This window comes from Setaria italica, chromosome V, assembly GCF_000263155.2.
Source record: "Setaria italica strain Yugu1 chromosome V, Setaria_italica_v2.0, whole genome shotgun sequence".
In the NCBI taxonomy this organism is placed as follows: domain Eukaryota; kingdom Viridiplantae; phylum Streptophyta; class Magnoliopsida; order Poales; family Poaceae; genus Setaria; species Setaria italica.
The window spans coordinates 25,665,820-25,683,296 of NC_028454.1; the positions used below are offsets into that span (position 1 = coordinate 25,665,820).

A 17,477-nucleotide genomic window follows, 5' to 3' on the forward strand; every position below is an offset into this window, starting at 1 on the left:
CCAATAAAAAGTTAGCAATAGCATACAGACAAATTTATTGTTCAGACTTTAAAAGTCCATAACTCGTTTCTATGTGGTTCTAGATGAGCTTGCGGATGCGCTGGTCCACCTTCCTCGTCCTGCCACCACATGCTTCCACCTGGTGGCGCCGCCGACCGCTGCTTCTGTGGGCAGCGGTGGTTTTTAAGCAAGGGTTTTGCCTCGTGGACTAAAGTAAAGCTCTCCTCCCAATTTATTTTCTTTTTGTCGGCCAACAATTTAACTTCCAATATGTTCTTCTATCTCGTTAGACACGCATATAGATGTCATGGAGATTTTCAAAAAAAAAACTATATTACAAGTCAATATTTTGCATTTGATATTTTCAGATTATATAGTTAGCAAAGAAAGTAAACACGTCATATGCATAGACATGCAGCAAGGGAGCTAAAAAACCAAGAAAGCAGTTCACCCAAATAAATATGCTTCCAAAAGATTGTCGTTATTACATTGAAATTGATCAGTTACATAGGAAAATGACCGGTTCCTCCGAAGATGCATCCACCATAAGGCCGCTTAGGAAACACAATGTTGACGTCTACATGATTGTATTTCATCAGAACATGCATACATCCATCCATCCATTCAAACTGAAAAAGTTTTCTACAGAGTCTGACCCCAGCTAAACAAGCATACGTTCTTGTAATACACAAATAAACGAAGGGACAAGAAACAGTTTGAAAAGGTTCAATTGTACGAAATGAGCTTTATCTAGTGCCTGATATGAATCTGACAAGGGGTCATGCCACTCCCAAGCAAAAGCTCCTTCAGCCTGTCGATCATGGGACCATGCTCCGAGCAAATGATTTCAACAGTCATAAGGTGCTCACATGCAAACGATCTATTTCCTTGCTCGCCCATGAGTGCTTTAGGTGCACCAACATACTACAGCAAGAAAAGCATACAAGTTTTAACTTCATGGCACATGCACAAAATTTTCATGCGAGGAGAATACGCATGTGGAGAGAATCACGCACCTCTTTTAGTTCCAGAGTTAGCTTCTCAAGATTAGGTGAGTTCTGAAGGAAGACTATCAATCCATAGAAATTTGCATCCAGACACCATGTGCCAAGAGTCAGCAGCTTAAGATTGTTGAATTTTGGGCACCACTGCAAATTATTTCCGAGTATGGCCAGCTGCACAAGGTCCAAATGATTAGGATATGGCATACAAGCCATGCAATTGTCTATGTAGCTACACAGTGGATGAGAGAAATCACAACATTTCACATACTATGCTTCAAGTGAGTTGATTATGTAAATCACATGTAATCTAATCATTATGAAAGATTCACATGCAAGACCAATCTGTTGGATTGTAGCGATCTAATGTTCTAATTGATGCACCTGCTGGTAGCACTGTACCTTTATTTTTCACATATGTAAATGCAGTAATTAACACTGATGATAGATAGTCATCCTACTACAGAACAAGATGTATTTTCTGCCCTTGCCGCCTAGAACACGTGGATGTATCAATTCCTTTTGAGTGCCAAACCACGAAGGTAATGTACGGTGAATTGTTTACTGAATGTCTGAATGAGTCAAGTGTATGAAATGGATTGTATTATGGACTTATGGTGGCACTTGAGACAAGTAATCATCCTATAGAGTATACACATGACTTGGCAATAGAATAAACTATCAAGCAGTTAGATTTGCAGTTACAGAACAAAGACAATATACCATTCTTAGGTCTCAGATATTGGCTTATGGATACTTGCATGGATGCACAAATGTCAAACAAAGAAGCATACCTTTGTTTGTCCAAAATACAAGTCCATTTTTCTGGCACAAGAAAGGCCCAAGAGAAATTGACGGATATCATCAACCAGAGTATCATTGAACTGAAACCCATCGAGTGTAATGTATGCTGTCACTAGTGATTCCATGTTCTTCAGTAAAGGTATTCTAGGATGAGGAGCGTGAGCAAAGAAGCCAAAATGAATGAGGTTTGGAGTGCAAATAGAAGCCTGATCATCAGATTGAAACAAACACTCCTGCCCAATGGACAAAAACTTCAGAGTCTGGGAGGAAATCTCAACGTCAGTAATGGGGCAGTCCTGTAAGATCAGACGTTCCAATGCTCTGCACTCGGATTGGAGTTGCCTAAAGAAACCAGGGGTCAAAATAACTCCATCAAAAAGCAGGCTCCTCAAGTGCTCTGAAGTAAACACTGCAGGATCGATGTCCAATTTATCACCCCAGACGTAAACCTCGACAGACCGAGCATTAAAGAGCAAAGCGTTGCCGATCCATAGGTTAGCTTCTTCGTGGTCGCCTTTGATCTGTGAACGGCTGCAGTACCAGAGGCGGAACTCCTCCAAGGGAACCGGGTTACGGAGCATGAGAAAACGGTTGACAAGCTTCTTGAACAGCGGGTTGCGCGCGTCGTAGTCGCCGTCGTTCTTGATCTCGAACTCGCGGCGCGAGGCGTTGATGCGGCGCACGTCGCGCCAGAGGTCGCGCCACAGCTGCGACAGCACGCACGTCTGCACGACCTGGCGTGCGTCCAGGCAGGAGAGGACGCGGAGCAGAAGGTCGCGGGGGAGGTCGTCGATCCCGTACTCCGTCCCGGGAGCGAGCGCCGGGGCCACAACCGTGCGACCGCTTCCAGCAGACGCCTCTGCCGTTGGGTCAGGGTAGCGAGGCATTTCGTCGAACAGGTGATGCTCCAACAAGCTGCAACAAGGCGAGAATGGAGGATCGCGGTGAGTAACGAATAGATTCGCAGATCGGAACGGGGATCAAGATGGTGCAAGAAAACGGTAATAGAAGGGAGAATTCCGGGTAAAAATGGTAGCAATCGATTTTTTTCACGAGGAGAAACAGATGAGGAGGAAGGAGGCTCGAGCAAACCGTGCGCTCAGAAGCCTTCCCGAAGTTCCAGCGGTTGCAACCGGCTTCCAGAAGGCAGTCGGGGTCCTGCTAGAACGGGTTTACTGCAGTTTGCCGTACCGTGGAGTGTGGAAATATAATAAATAAATAAATTCAATTTAGAAAAACTGTCACTTTTGATTTTTTTCCCCCAAAATACGGCACGTACACCTGCATACACGTACGTGCACTCACCCTACTAGCATTTTCTAACGGACTGAGCTGGCAGATCTCGAGATATTAATAGACCCAAAGGGTAGTCCAGTAGGCCTGGAACTACCCTAAATTTTAGCCCAAATATTTGTAGTAGTTCTTGTATCCCAAAACTAATAATTGGCCAAAGCTGATGCCATGGAGTCCTGCTCATAGAACCCCTTCACACGGGCACGAGGCCAGCTCGACCCACCTGGCTGACTGATTAGGGGTGTTTGGTTCCTCGAGCTAAAGGTTAGTCCGTGTGACATCGAATATTTGGAGGTTAATTAGAAAGATTAAATATGAGTTAATTATAAAACTAATTGCATAGATGGAGACTAAACGGCGAGACGAATCTATTAAGACTAATTAGTCCATGATTTGACAATATGCTTCTATAGTAAACATTTGCTAATGATGGATTAATTAGGCTTAATAGATTCGTCTCGCCGTTTAGCCTCTATCTGTGTAATGGGTTTTATAAATAATCTACGTCTAATACTTCTCATTAGTATCTAAACCTTCGATGCGATAGGTGCTAAAAATAAAAATAAGCAGCCGAACCAAACGGCCCTGACTCACGCGGTGTCGGCTCGACGGCGTCGCCACCCTCCTGACGCGCCGCAAGCCCTAGCCCCACATCGCCCACGAGTCCCCCGATGCCGTCCGCGCCTCAGTCCCTCAATACTGCTGAGCAGTCCGCTTGCCCGACGGGCGATGCCGGCACTGGAGCCATCCCTCTGTCTTAATCACTAAGGGTGTGTTTGGTTGCATGCACCAAATGATGCATGCATGGATGATCCTGAATGGGGTGGTTCGACCAAATGGTTCACTCTAATTAGTAGAATAATGTATTAAGTGGGATGGTCTCATCCTGGATGAGCTGGTACAATTCACCCAACCAAACAAAAGGATAATTATTATTTTGAATCATTTCATACATGAATCAAATGATACAACCAATCAAACACACCCTAAGTGCTGTCATGGTCGATCAATTGCAGTGTATGTCAGTGATTAATTGGTCGTTGGTGTGTCGAGAGTCCGTTAGTATGTGCTCAATCCGCTTTCAAATCGCAAACTGGAAGTATAGGTTCACTGACTCCCTGATTATTTGGTCATTGGCATGTCCATAGGAATAGGTTTGTGCTCAATCCTGTTTCGGATTGCGTATCGAAGTGTTGGTCGATTCATTTGTCATTGATGTGTCCATTGGCATGCGAATTTTGGTTATTTTATACTTGAATATACCGTATTGTTGTTACCGAATTATGTATTGCATATTAAATTTTTCGTTAGGCCTACCCTAGGTTCAAACCATGGGTCCATCATTATCTTGAGATTGATGAAGTCACCGTGTACGTCTTGCTCTCGATGAGCATGTCATAATCTATCACAGAAAGAGACAAGCATGTCATAATCTATCAAAGGAAGAATAACGTAGGTTAAATCCTACAATAAATCTACAAAGAATAACGTAGGTTAAATTCTACAATAAATCTAGAAAAATGTGAGCACCCGTGTCGGGTTGAGAACTCAAATTTAAGTGGGCAATTTCTATCACGGAGTCTTAGTGGCTGAGCTACGCTAAGTTCACACGTCACTTATGATTTTAATAGTCAACCTTAGAAAGACGATTCATCTCAAACACCTATCCTTACACAATTTGGTTCCAAAATTCCAGCGAATAACAGCCCACCAGGTCACCATAAACAACATAGGCAATTCCCTATTTAACACTAGAAAAGTTACTGTTCCTTTCTTGGTCCTCTAATTTTTTTCGTTCCCTATTTGATACCGGGTATAACTTTGGTTCCTTACATGACACTCTATTAGATTTTCCATCCGATCACCGTTAAATGCCATGTGAAAAGATAATTTTGCCTCTCTGAAAAAATATGGATCCCACCACAACCACCCTTCTTTCTCTCCTCCTCACTCTCCCACTGCCTACCACACCGCTCCACACCGCCACACCTCCCCCGCTGTGTGGGCTGGCCGCGCCACCCGGTTGCTGTAAGTGGCCGCGCGAGCCGGCTGCACCTCCCCCACCCCTCCATGTCACCTCCAGGCCGGCCGCGCCTCCCCTGCCATGCCATGCCGCTACCCGGTTTGGCCACGCGCCCACGCCTTCCCCGCCGCACCATGCCGCTGCCTGAGCCGGCGACGCCTTCCCCTCTGCTCCAAGTGACCGCTCCTCCCCCGCTCCTTGGTGTTGTCACAAGGACCGACCGCGCCCCTCCCTGTATTTATAATTTGCATATCTTTCTAATTATGTTTTGTTTATTTATGCTGACTGGTTTACTCTTTTTAATTGTAGGTCATTGAGCAATGGTGGGCGGTATCAGGAAGCTCACGTCGATTTGCGAGAGACTAGCCGCTACAGGGACTAGTTCAGGGTCAGGGTCACGGTCAGGGAGCGGTCGAGGGAGGCGTCGAGGCAGGCCTCGACGTAGGGTTGAGGAGGAGGAGGAGGAGGAGGTCCAGAGGCCTCGAGGGAAGGGTAAAGCGGCGAGGCCCCCATCGCCTAAACCTGAGGTGGAGGAGGAGGAGGAGCTACCTTCCGCACACGCCTCTGGGGACGACGAGCAGGAGGAGGGGGAGGAGGAGGAGCAGCAGGAGCAGGAGGGGGACAGGGAGGCAGGGGATGCCTAGTCCAAGATATGGTTGCGAGGTCCCTCATCCCTCCCGAAGCGTCCGATACCTGAGCATTTACGCCCTCTGATTAAAGCAGTTGGGACCAAATAAGTAACTTTAAATATTCTCAATAATGTTCTTATGTTGAAAGTTACAAAAACTAATAATTTATATTAATCACTTGTGCAGGAGTTGGATTAAGCTCAGTGGGGGTGACCACAACCGTAAGGCCAACGGGATCCTTGGCCTTTTGTGCAGGGTTCACTTCCCTGACTTGGTGGTGTACGCCGGACAGCAGCAGTTGACCTACACGTGGGACCACTACGTTGCCGCCCCCGACGTCCCTGATCGTCAACAGAGGAGATTCCCTAACATAGCGGAGCGGGTGAAGGCCGAGCTGTGGGTAAGTACTCCTCGCACTAAATTGCTCAATACATCACCTACGTTCGACATTCTTGAAATAATAACTGTATACGCGTCTATATGCAGGATTTGTATAGATGCCAGGAGGGATTCGAGGCCAAGGCGAAGGCCGTCTCTGATGTAGCCGCCAAGAAGCTCGTGAAGGACATGCATTACGAGGCGCACATCCAGGCCATCATCGAATTCCACGCTCAATACAGACGGATGAAGGTTAGAAAAGAAGAGGCAAAGACAATGAACCTGACCAAGGACCAATTCATGAGGGTAAGTAAAGAACGTTGATACTTACTATTTAAGATTAATTAGGCTCAATTTCTTTTTTCATATGTCACACGCTTGATGATGTAGGTGCCTCCATGGTGGTGTCATACGCATATCCAGTGCTGGGAGAAGATGGTCGACGTGTGGTTGGAGCCCGGGTGGTTGGAGAACCACCTTTCTTGCCGGCAGCGGCGTTTGCAGATGCCGACTGCACCACACGATCAAGGCAGCCTAAGCCTAGATGAATATAGAGAAAAATGGGTACGCAACTTTAATTCTTTATTCTAACGTTCAATTCTACATAATTCCTAATCATTTTGTATTTTTTGCCGCAGTCGTCGTCACATGATGGCCAACCTTGCTCCCAGCTCAAGGCAAGGGTCCTCTCCAAAAAGGGCGATGCGACGGCTGATATCGATTTCAACCCAGACGACCCGTTCGAGGCGTACAACCATCCTAGCATACACAGTCGCGTCTCCGAGTATACAGCGATGGCTAGGGAGGTTCACGGGCCAGACTTTGATCCGAGCTCCGAGGACATTGATGGAGAAATCATGATGAGGGTGGGAGGAGGCAAGAAGCATGGCCGATATTTGATTGGCGACGGCGTAATCGACACGGCCTCTACTCCCACTCTCTCCCAGATCCGAGCAAGGAGCACGGACTCGAGCCCGGCGATACGGCCACGACCCACCACTGCACAGTTCCAGATGGAGGCTCTTCAGGTTCTTTCTCTTCCATTCATCGTTCATTTGTCGTTATACTTTAGCTTTGCATTATAACATTGCAATGAAATATTGTAGGCCCAGGTGGAAGTAGCAAGGAAGAAACAAGAGGAGATGGTGGCGCAGATGGAGGACATGCGACAGAGGATGGAGGAAGAAAATCGGATGAGGATGGACCAGATATTCCAGTACATGCAGAATTTTGCTTCGAGCATGGGTCAATCTTTGCCTCCGCCACCGCCGATGTTGTTCCCTCCGCCTCAGCCACTCACAACTACTCCTGTGAGTCACTTGACACATTGTGTTTAAGATTAAATACTTTAATTTTGACAACTTTAGATGTTAGCTTAGAATGTCCTATCCTATGTGCAGAATCAATCGGCAGCTTCGAATAATGAAGATCAAGATTTATCGCAGTGGTCTCCTTGACCTCCACGGAACTAGACTTGGTTGTGAACTTGGTTGAAACTAAATTATGACTTGAACTTGGATTTATGGATTGTTTCATGCTTATGTTGGATTATGCCTGTGATGTTTATGAATAATGCTTCTAATGGTGGTTGTGAATTATGCATGTGATTGTTTATTACAAATGCCTGTGATGATGTGTATTGTGAAATGAGAGGGGTCCGTTATACGTGACAAAACGGGAAAAAAGGGGGTACTGACCACTTTGCCGAGTGTAACACTCGGCAAAGAGGAGCCTTGGCCGAGTGTTTTGGCTTTAACACTCGGCAAAGTGGTCTGTTCCAGCACCAGGCGCCACTTGTTTGCCGAGTGTTTTTGCCTTAACACTCGGCAAAGAGACACGACACTCGGCAAACAGGCCGTCTTTGCCGTGTGTTGGCACTCGGCAAACAGGCTATTTTTTGCCGTGTGTTGGCACTCGGCAAAGAGGCTATTTTTGCCGTGTGCTGGCACTCGGCAAACAGGCTGTGTTTGCCGAGTGCCTGCCGTCTGGCACTCGGCAAATCTGCCATTACCCTCAACGCCGTCAAAGCAAATTTCGCCGAGTGTGTCTTTTCGCCGAGTGGTTTTTGGCCGTCGGCAAAATGGTTGCCGAGTGCACGAGTTTTGACACTCGGCAAAGTGGTGTTTGCCGACACAATATTTGCCGTGTGCTATATGCCGAGTGTAACACTCGGCAAAGCCTTTGCCGAGTGTTTTTGGTCTTCGTCGAGTGCATGTGGCACTCGGCTCTTTGTCGAAATGTGGTTAGAGAAACTTGAGCGTATAATTGTTTAGATGGTGCTGCAAACTGCCACATTGACTGGTAGGTACCCTGAGGGTCTCCCATTGGCTATCTGAAAAGGAACTCATACTGTCATTGCTACAGGTTGGCCGGCCAGGTGCTCTCCCCCTTCTAGAAGCTTATGCCAACTCCTCACGTGCAACTTGTGTGGAGGCTGGAGTGGTGGCAATTTATTTGCACTATACTGGTAAATAGTTGTGCAAAGGAGAGTGATGTGCAACATACTGTACAGCTACTTTGCCTTGGATACCAATTTATCAACTTCAAGAATTAACATTATTGTCTTTTCCTTTCATGGTATATCTATCTTATAGCTTGCTTCATTTAAGAACTATTAATTACTCACTTAACAAGGTTACTGATTTGCTAAAACTGTGGGTTGTACAGTCAGTCAAACAAAATATTGACTCAAAACATCAATCTACAATCTCAATCTGCAATATGTGAAGTTAAGTGTCTAGGATTTAGGGAAAAAGTGCTAGCAGAAACATAATTCCTAACCTGCATCTGATATAATTCAAAAATATAGAAAGTAATGTTGATAACAGACCACAAGATTGCACACGCTAAAGCAAAACAATAAGATACTACTGTGGAGCTCCAAAACATAAACAAAAAAGCCCCTTTGTTGGGACTTGGCATTGAAAGGAAAATTAATGTGAAAACCGTCACACGCACAGGTTGCTGCTACCTACTAGGGCCCTGATCAACAGCTAATTTGCCAGAAGACCATAAGAGCCTGTTATGGCGTTATTGATTACAATATTAGACCAATGAGTTCATTTATAAAAATTAAGTCTTGTGTCTTAGCTATTACCGTACAGTATAGGGCTCCTTCAGTTCTTCTCAGAATATTAGATTAGTGCGTTCATTTCATAAAAATTAAATCTTGTGTCTTAGCTATTATCGTACAGTATAGGGCTGCTTCTTCAGTTCTTCTCCCCCATTGGTTAAAGTTCAACAAACAAACCATGTCAGTTTCACCTCCCATGCATCTTAAGCAAATGCATATGCTCGGACATATACATATCTAAAGCAACGCACCACACTACAAATATAGGGGAGGGAGAAGGGTTATACTTATACCGTGTAGGCCTTACTCAGTGGTGTAAAGGATTGTCGGGCCCTTATTGAACTTGATGAAGCGGTGTCTGCGCATCTGGACAGATGCCGACCGAGTCACAGCTGCTTCTCGGCGCCAGCGACAACGTCAATCTGCTTGAGGTCTTAAGCGCTGTGCGGCGGCTGCAAGCGAGGACAATCCACGGTGGCGGCGAGGGCCAAGGTGACGGCAACACGGGAGGTGCCACTTGCACCTCGTCTTGGTGGGCGAGGATCTCTCTTCAGGGTCCGGAAGATGGAAGAACATGAGAAACTGAAGAAGGCAGAGGGGAGTAAACTGAAGCCACGGGTCGGCTACAGTTACTTCTCAGCGTGGGAGAAGGGGAGATGACATGTCTGTTCGCTTCCCATGGACTCCATCGATCTCCACGGGCCGAAGGCTACACGAATCGTGCCTTTTACTTTCTTTTCCTTTGTAGATTTCCTTTTTAGATTCTTTTAGACGGAGACACGCGACAGGGATTCTCTTGCTACGTAGAGAAATATGTATAGGCAGGCAACAGTCTACAAACTCTGTCTTTTTATTTTTGAAAAAAATCTACGAACTCTCTGCATGTATAGGCCAAACAACGAACTCTCTGCATAAAAGGTTAGCAAACATGCAACAAAATTTAGCTAACACTTCTTCTTCTTCCCATTGTTGATGTTCATGAGGCAACAAATTAACAAAGTTACATCAACTAACCATGGCAGTATTCACTAGCCATACATCTGAAATAAGGATCTGGCTAGTATCCTACCAACGTGTAATGTGGATTAATATTCACACAACAAATGGAGCGGAGTGGGGAAGGACCATACCGTGTAGGCCTTGATGATCTTGGAGCCCTCGATGGCGTCAACCGTAGGCGGGTCGTTGCACTTGGTGCCTGCGCATCAGGCTGATGCTGACGGAGATGGCCGAGGACCAATGTGACTGCAAGTCGGCAACACGGGGGTGCAGTGCCGCGGCCCCTTGTCTTGGTGGGCATGGCGTAGCTCCGATGCTTGATGTTGGGCATGGACGAGGAGCAGTAGGCCGCGGCGACAACAGCTCTTGGATCGGAGGGGGAATGACAGGAGAATGGCTTCAGATGGCAGTGATAAAGGGGTGCGCTGCATTTCAAGAGGCCGGAGAAGACGGCGGGGCGACGGTTCGGAAGATGAAGTGGGGGCGGCATGAAAAACCGAAGAAGGCAGGGCACATGCTTACAGCTTCTTGTTGGTGGTTAGGAATATCTGGGAAACAAGGGAAAGCTCAAACTGTTTGTGTCTTTTGTACCCAATTATTGGTTAAAATTGACATGATCCACGGAAGTGATGCTAATGTACATTTTAAAATATGTGGTCTTATCAATGGCAAAAATATGTAGCTTCCTCTAACCAACCGGAGGAAATAATCGTATTAGTCAACGTTTGGTCTCACATGTACTCCGTGTTCTATATATACCCCTCTTCATCTACAACTATAATGATTGGGTTGTTTCCTAGCCTTTTGTAATTTCTGACATCCTAGTTTCATCTCTTCAATTGCCTCTATTTAATTTTCCTTGCTATCAAATACAAAATTACAAAGTACATATGGTCATAAGAAAAAAAAATACAAAAAACTACACAGTAATATCGATAGTAGAGTGAGCACTACAGAACATTAAAAAAAAACTTGTAAAATTCACATATTAGGAGCTTCTACCGGTCTGGACAGGTGCCGTGCATAGGATGAGGCTTGGGATTCAAATGGGAAGAATGCTAGTTCTTATGCTACATTGATGTTTGTTTGCTTTCTTTCTTTTTTTTTTCAAACTGTGTGGCAATCCTTAATACTAGTGGTCACTTTGTTTGGGTTTTTATGGGGTACAGCCATACCCTGAGGCCTTGGTACACCTATATTGTAGGGCTGTAAAGATATTATCTTTCTACTAAATTGGTAAGTATACATGGGCATACCATATCGACTACTTATTCTCTTAACCACTTAATTGTTCAACTATAGGCGTGGTTGCTTTTAAAATTCAATTGTTAGTTTGTTTTTGAAAATTAAAACTAAATGTTCATCTGTATTCAATTATGTTTTGTTTTGTACGGCATGTGTGCAGAACTGAGATATGGAGGGCGAAGAAAACGTTGAGGATGAACTGTTTCTCGTGGGGTCACAACTCCAGGACATTCAAAGTATGATGACACTAAACACTTCCCAGTTGATAGACAATTAGACATGAATTATTATACATGCATCCTTTTCCCTGACTATTCATCTGTATCAGCTACTTACTGAATTGTTAATATGTGTTTAAGTTTTAATGAGAATGGACATGAAAGTTCCTTCACTTTTATCTCCCTTTTCTTTGGTCCTGAAGTCAATAAACACTCTTATCTCCCTTTGTCTCCTCCTTGATTGCTGGAGACTCACAGGCTTCCAAGTACTGCTGCTGTTGTTCTTTTTTAAAAAAATCTTGATCACTTGGGGAGACTCCCCCCTCTGGGCTAAGGTGCCATGCTTCAAACCCGGGTCCAGAGAGGAGTTTCAACGACTCCTGAAGTTCAATGCTCTAACCGGTCCATACACGAGAAGCTTGGCAGTAGTATTGTAGGGTTAGTTATTGTGTTCATAACAGGTTTTCACAATTCAGAATCACGATAAGAAACGAGATACGGAAATAGCCTTGGTCAACAGCAAAGCAATGAATCCGCAAGCGATGGGCTACTATACATACAGAGAAACAAACAGATAGATAAATGAATAAAAGACACATAAGAGCACATGTCTCTCGAAACATACACGTGCATGATAATATGATATAGGCACGACTCGCCATGCTTGATGAACTTCTCAGCAATTTAACCTTTACAAGGTACAAAGCTCAGAATGAGTCAATGTCTCAAGCAGCCCCTTCTAAAACATTTTTCTAAATAGCTTTCATAAAACGGCTGACATCAGGCCACATTAAATGAAACCGAATTGAACCACATAGGCAGCTAACAGATTCCAGCAAGTTAGCATGAGGGGTAGGGCTAGTGAACTTGTACTGTACTTCGATACAGAATCATCACCATTCTGTGTTGTATGAAGAACCTGCTCTCAGAGCTGTTGCTGCTATCTCCTCTCACAGGTGCTGAATCCACTGCAGGCTTCTTGAGCAGGTTCAGCTGTTATCACCTTGACGCTAGGCTGCTAGCTCGTTTGACACCTCTGCCTACAACCCCGAGGTCAGTTACAGTACTTCTGGTTGTTGCTGCCGTAGACATGACTGAGCCAGAGACATTGCTCGAAGTGGCCATCTGAGAAGAAGTAAAAGATGCAGCTCTTTGCCCATCAGCAACTTTCTACCCAACAGCTGCCCTGGATGCAATCATCTTCATGATCTCATCTATTGCAGGGCTTGGCAAATCCAGGAACCCCGGCCAGCTCGGTTATTCCCCCTTTCGACATTGCTTGCTCCAGTTCTTCACGCTGAGACAGAACCATTCAGAGATGGCATTATTCCTCAGAAGCAAGACAAATCATCTTAATGAATGATACAGTATAAGGCTTATGAAGCAAAACAAAACGCAACTCTAATTGTTTTACCTTCTTTTCAAGTTCAGTCAATATGACGTACAGTAGGCTGTTCTATGTCAGCTTCAGGAGCAGATTTTTCTGAGTCTCCTTCAGCAGCAAGTGCATAACCAGTTCACCGTACCACTTTTACAGTTTTACCTGCAAACAAAGCATTCTTGGAATTTCAACAAGTTGAAGCAAATTAGTACTAGAGTAAAATTGCAGCATTTTAAATTTCATATGCCAGACTTTTATAAGGAATCAATATCAGTATCATGCTATGATTGCACTCTATTTAGAGCTAAAAGAGACTAGTAACTAGTACTCCTGACACCAACGATCCATAAAGCACACCACACAACCAAATGGCAGGTTTGTTCTCGTTCCACACGCCAATCTCCGACGAGTAGATGTGACGAGCATACCCTTGCTTCGGTGTCCACTAGCACCACCAGGAAGGGTCATCCGCTCCTCGCCTGTCATGGGGTCCCAGACGGCGAGCTCATCATTCATGAGATCGTCCTCATCCCAGACCAGACCAGCACGGGGGCCCTGCGGCGGAAGCCCTCGCCGGAGAATGTGGAACCACAGCTTGCAGACGAGCGCTAGCGGGGTCGGCGGGCGGGAAGCGGAAGAGAATCAGCTCGCCCATCAGCGGCGGCGGCCGGCGATCTCGCTGCTGGGTGGGGTTGGGACGACGCGGCGTTGGGAACTGAGAGGAGAGGCCTCTCTCTCTTTGGGCTTGCCTGTCTCAACTTTCTTGTCCGTCTCTGGAGCTGGGGTTAACTGGGTTTCCTTTTCTGGCCAATGGGCTGTACAAGTCTTTGACTCCGGCCCAGTCAATCGAAGGCTTCTTCTGTAGCTCTAGGAACACACGATTCTACTCCTCTGAAATAAATAAGAACACGACGGCTGCGCCGGCGACATCTCCCTCCCAGCTTCCGCGCCCTCCGTCGATCGCCTTCGCATCAAGCCCATGGCGGGCAGGGGCAGCGCTCCGGATCGAAAGCCGAATTGCTGGAGGTGGCGGCAGCGAGCCAGAACAGGTTTCTGCCTCCGCAACCCTCCCTCTTCTTCAGTTTCCCTTACCAATCGCATCTGGCTGGCCTGTTGGCATCCTCGAAACGCGATTCTCTCCCAGCTAGTACTGTTTGGCGTTAAACTTGGGGTCCTGATTTTGGGTATCTGTCCTCTTCGAATGATGTTGTGGTGCAGACCGCCATGGAACGGAAGTTTCAACACGCATGCAAGGGGTTCCACCTTGCCAACCAGGTGATATTTCTGGGGGATCCCAAGACGCTGCGCCACTGTTCGAGCTTGATAAGCTTCCAGAGGTAAGAAATCGAATGCCAATCCTAAAATAATATAATTGCCTGTAGAATATAATAACAATTGCGTTTTAAAACTGGCGCATTGGATTGTAACTGTAGCAGTTTGTTAGCAAACTCATATCTACTCATAAAAAAAATTATCCACTACTCAACTAATAATGAGTACTTAATTGGTGTGAACTCAACCACATTACTGCTCTGATTTTTGCTTTGCACCTCCTGCAATTACCTCAAGCAGTTAACTCCTAAAGTACATCTTTCACTTTTGGCGGCATCGGATTTTACAAGGGTTGATTGCTTAGAGCTAGTGATAGGTCCAGAGTAAACAAAAGGGAATCTGCCAATGGCATTATAAGTCCATGTGCTTTGTTTCTTCATCTGTTGCACATTATCATCCAGTGCAAAGTCCATGTGCTAAGAATAGCATTATCGTCTATTGTTTGATGTTTGATCAGTCTGAAGTTGGCTTTTACTTTTAAAATAGCAATGTCCAACTTTTTAACCATTGTTGTTGCAGGATATATTGTGCCATATACTTTCCCTTCTGCCACTACCAGATGCTGCCCGTGCTGCCTGTGTGTCTCATAGATGTCTGCGCTCTTGGAGATGCTTCCCTAATCTCACATTTAATCAGAAAACTTTTGGCTTGAAATTGAATGAGGGTACATCATATGCTAGGGCGAAGAAACTAGTTGACAGAATTGACCACATTATTCAAAACCACTCTGGCATTGGGGTGAAGACACTTAAGCTTGACGTTCGCTGTTGCGCCAAAGTCATCACGGCTGGCCATCTTGACAGTTGGCTCCAAGCTACCATTAGATCTGGAATTTTAGATATTTCTGTGGAGCTTCCTCAACATCTCATGCTAGACTACAACCCCCCATGTTCACTTTTATCTTGTGCTGGAAGCTCACTTCAGTCTATCTCCCTCTTCTCTTGTGCTTTTCACCCGACATTAAGAATTGGTTGTTTGAAAAGCTTGAAAAGCGTGTGTCTGAACCTTGTCCACACTACTGGGGAGGAGATACAATGCCTTTTCTCCAGTGCAATTTCATTGGAATATATTGAACTTACCAATTGCAATGAGACCACTTTCTTGATCATACCTTCTCATCTGCAGGAGCTTAGTACTCTGAAGGTGTATAAGTGCACAAGGCTACAAACTATAGAAATTTATGCTCCAAATCTTACCACTTTCTTGTTCAGCGGCCCACCCATGGAAATATTAATCAGCAACTCATCGCAACTGAAATACATGACTATGCATGGTGTATATTACTCTGGCATGATCCAATATGCTCAGACCAAACTCCAGTCCATCGCGTCGAAACTTCAAACCCTTACCTTGTCATCATCAGAAGAGGTCTCTAAATCTAAATTGTTAACTTATTCCATGTATACAATACAACTTGGAATATTTATTGTTTTCTTGAACAACTTGGAACATTTATTAACCTTGGCATATCTTTCTTCAGACTTTCAAAATGCCAGTGTTGCCTGGCAAATTCCTCCACCTCAAGCGCCTGAAGATTTATTTTTGTGGCACTGGATACGATTATTTTTCTCTGGTTTTTTTTCTTGAAGCTTGTCCAGCCTTGGAAACTTTCTTCTTATCGGTAAGTACGTTAATTTCTCAGAGATGTACATGCTAAAAAATTAACTTTGAGTACCTCAGTACATCTTCTACATAATCATTTGGCTAAGTTTGTCTTTCATATGATACTTACTTGGCCATGACATAGGCTTATATTTCTCATGAGTTGAGAACTACTCATGCTTAGTATTCTGTAGACATTATTATTTATTAGGCGCCACGGATGATATTCATTACCATGCCAAACACACAACCTTTTACTTGTTCTAGGACTTAAATCTCCTTCTGTGCAGGGCAACTTGTTGGTGACATTTTCATTCTGTAATTCTTTTATTCTGCTAGCTAATAGATCTGCAATGAATATTTATCATAATGTCCATGTACTTCAAAGCATTTGGTCATTGGAGGATAGTGGCATCAATATTGATTTTGTGCAGACAGGAGAATATGTTTTTGGAAGGCAGGACACAATACCTCAAGATTTCAATGCAGATTCATTACATATTAGGCGGATTCCAGGATTCCACCATGCCAGCCTCAAGAAAGTATCAATCAATCAATTCTTCTCGTCAAAGAGCTTGATTGAGCTAACATGTCAAATTGTTGAGAATACCTCATCACTACGATACCTTGTGCTCGATACAACCAGCGGTTTTGACACTAGAGGCACATGTAAAGGAATGAATATGCATGCTATCAGAAAAGCCCACTGTGCTGTTGAGGCTGTCGAAAGATATATTGTGGGGAAAGTTCCCTCAACTGTTAAATTTAAGGTTTTGGAGCCCTGCAGCCAGTGCCATGTTGCCAATCTTTAGGTTCTTCTAGCTACGTTGTGCATGCTGTGTTCGATGTTAAATTTTGAGGGATTGTTTGTGGACCCTATCTATTCGATTTGTTTGAATTTATTAGTTTGATATATTTTTTTTCTACACCGGCTTGTCAATCTACTGCTATCTGTGGTGTTATAAAATTATAATCTGGTCTCCCTCATGATTTTGTCATCTGTTATTTTTAAATTTGAAATTGGTCGAACTGAACTCTGCAAACAGAAGCTAGACATCCTTAATACAATCTGAAATTTAAAATGGCAGATGACAGAATAAGGATTTCTTAAATTAACTTGAGTCATCTTGCAATTAACTTAGGCTGCTACGTACTTAATGGATAAAATGTGGTTAAGCAAGCCCGGTTCCAACTATGCTTGAAGCCCATGATGTGCTTTATCCTTTTGCTAGCACAAGCCTCTATGACTTCATTAAAGATGGGGTCATTTTTCTTCCTCATGTAGTCCCAATCCACCCACTGTGCCTCACGTGTGATTTTAGTTTTCTTAAGAATGACGATGGTGTAGTAATCCTGCTGAAACAAATTCCAAAATCTATAGTCGAAAGCATTCTTAGGCACATTATAGGGATCCTCTCTCCTTAGCCTCTTGGCAAGCCCAATCATACCGTCTCCAAAGTAGTTTGTAGGCCCCCTTGATATAAGATAAGGAGACTTAC

General features: G+C 44.6%; 2 protein-coding genes and 1 long non-coding RNA gene across 7 annotated transcripts; 1 reads left to right on the forward strand and 2 right to left on the reverse strand.

Moving 5' to 3' along the window:
* Positions 1 to 446: 446 nt before the first annotated feature.
* LOC101753012 (putative F-box/FBD/LRR-repeat protein At1g78760) lies at positions 447 to 10,672 on the reverse strand. 3 transcript variants are annotated; one of them, XM_012846179.2, is made up of 4 exons: positions 10,332 to 10,672; positions 1,796 to 2,720; positions 1,017 to 1,175; positions 447 to 924 (listed from the first exon to the last, which is right to left on the reverse strand). In XM_012846179.2, the coding sequence occupies exons 1-4, from the start codon at positions 10,529 to 10,531 to the stop codon at positions 751 to 753; spliced, it is 1,458 nt and encodes a 485-aa protein (XP_012701633.1). In that variant the 5' UTR covers positions 10,532 to 10,672; the 3' UTR covers positions 447 to 750. The 3 variants fall into 3 exon arrangements, with proteins under 3 accessions (XP_012701633.1, XP_012701634.1, XP_004968969.1); XM_012846180.2 differs by lacking the exon at positions 10,332 to 10,672 and adding an exon at positions 9,495 to 9,812; XM_004968912.3 differs by lacking the exon at positions 10,332 to 10,672 and adding an exon at positions 2,898 to 2,961.
* Positions 10,673 to 12,323: 1,651 nt separating this feature from the next.
* Positions 12,324 to 13,740, reverse strand: LOC111257434. The gene is made up of 3 exons (XR_002677961.1): positions 13,473 to 13,740; positions 13,078 to 13,206; positions 12,324 to 12,960 (listed from the first exon to the last, which is right to left on the reverse strand). It is a non-coding gene; the product is annotated as an uncharacterized LOC111257434 (long non-coding RNA).
* Positions 13,741 to 13,948: 208 nt separating this feature from the next.
* Positions 13,949 to 16,960, forward strand: LOC101753823 (FBD-associated F-box protein At5g56370). 3 transcript variants are annotated; one of them, XM_022826549.1, is made up of 5 exons: positions 13,949 to 14,093; positions 14,263 to 14,381; positions 14,896 to 15,744; positions 15,857 to 15,997; positions 16,413 to 16,960. In XM_022826549.1, the coding sequence occupies exons 1-5, from the start codon at positions 14,024 to 14,026 to the stop codon at positions 16,788 to 16,790; spliced, it is 1,557 nt and encodes a 518-aa protein (XP_022682284.1). In that variant the 5' UTR covers positions 13,949 to 14,023; the 3' UTR covers positions 16,791 to 16,960. The 3 variants fall into 3 exon arrangements, with proteins under 3 accessions (XP_022682284.1, XP_004968970.1, XP_022682285.1); XM_004968913.3 differs by having other exon boundaries at positions 15,502 to 15,744; XM_022826550.1 differs by lacking the exon at positions 14,896 to 15,744.
* The last annotated feature ends 517 nt before the right edge of the window (positions 16,961 to 17,477 follow it).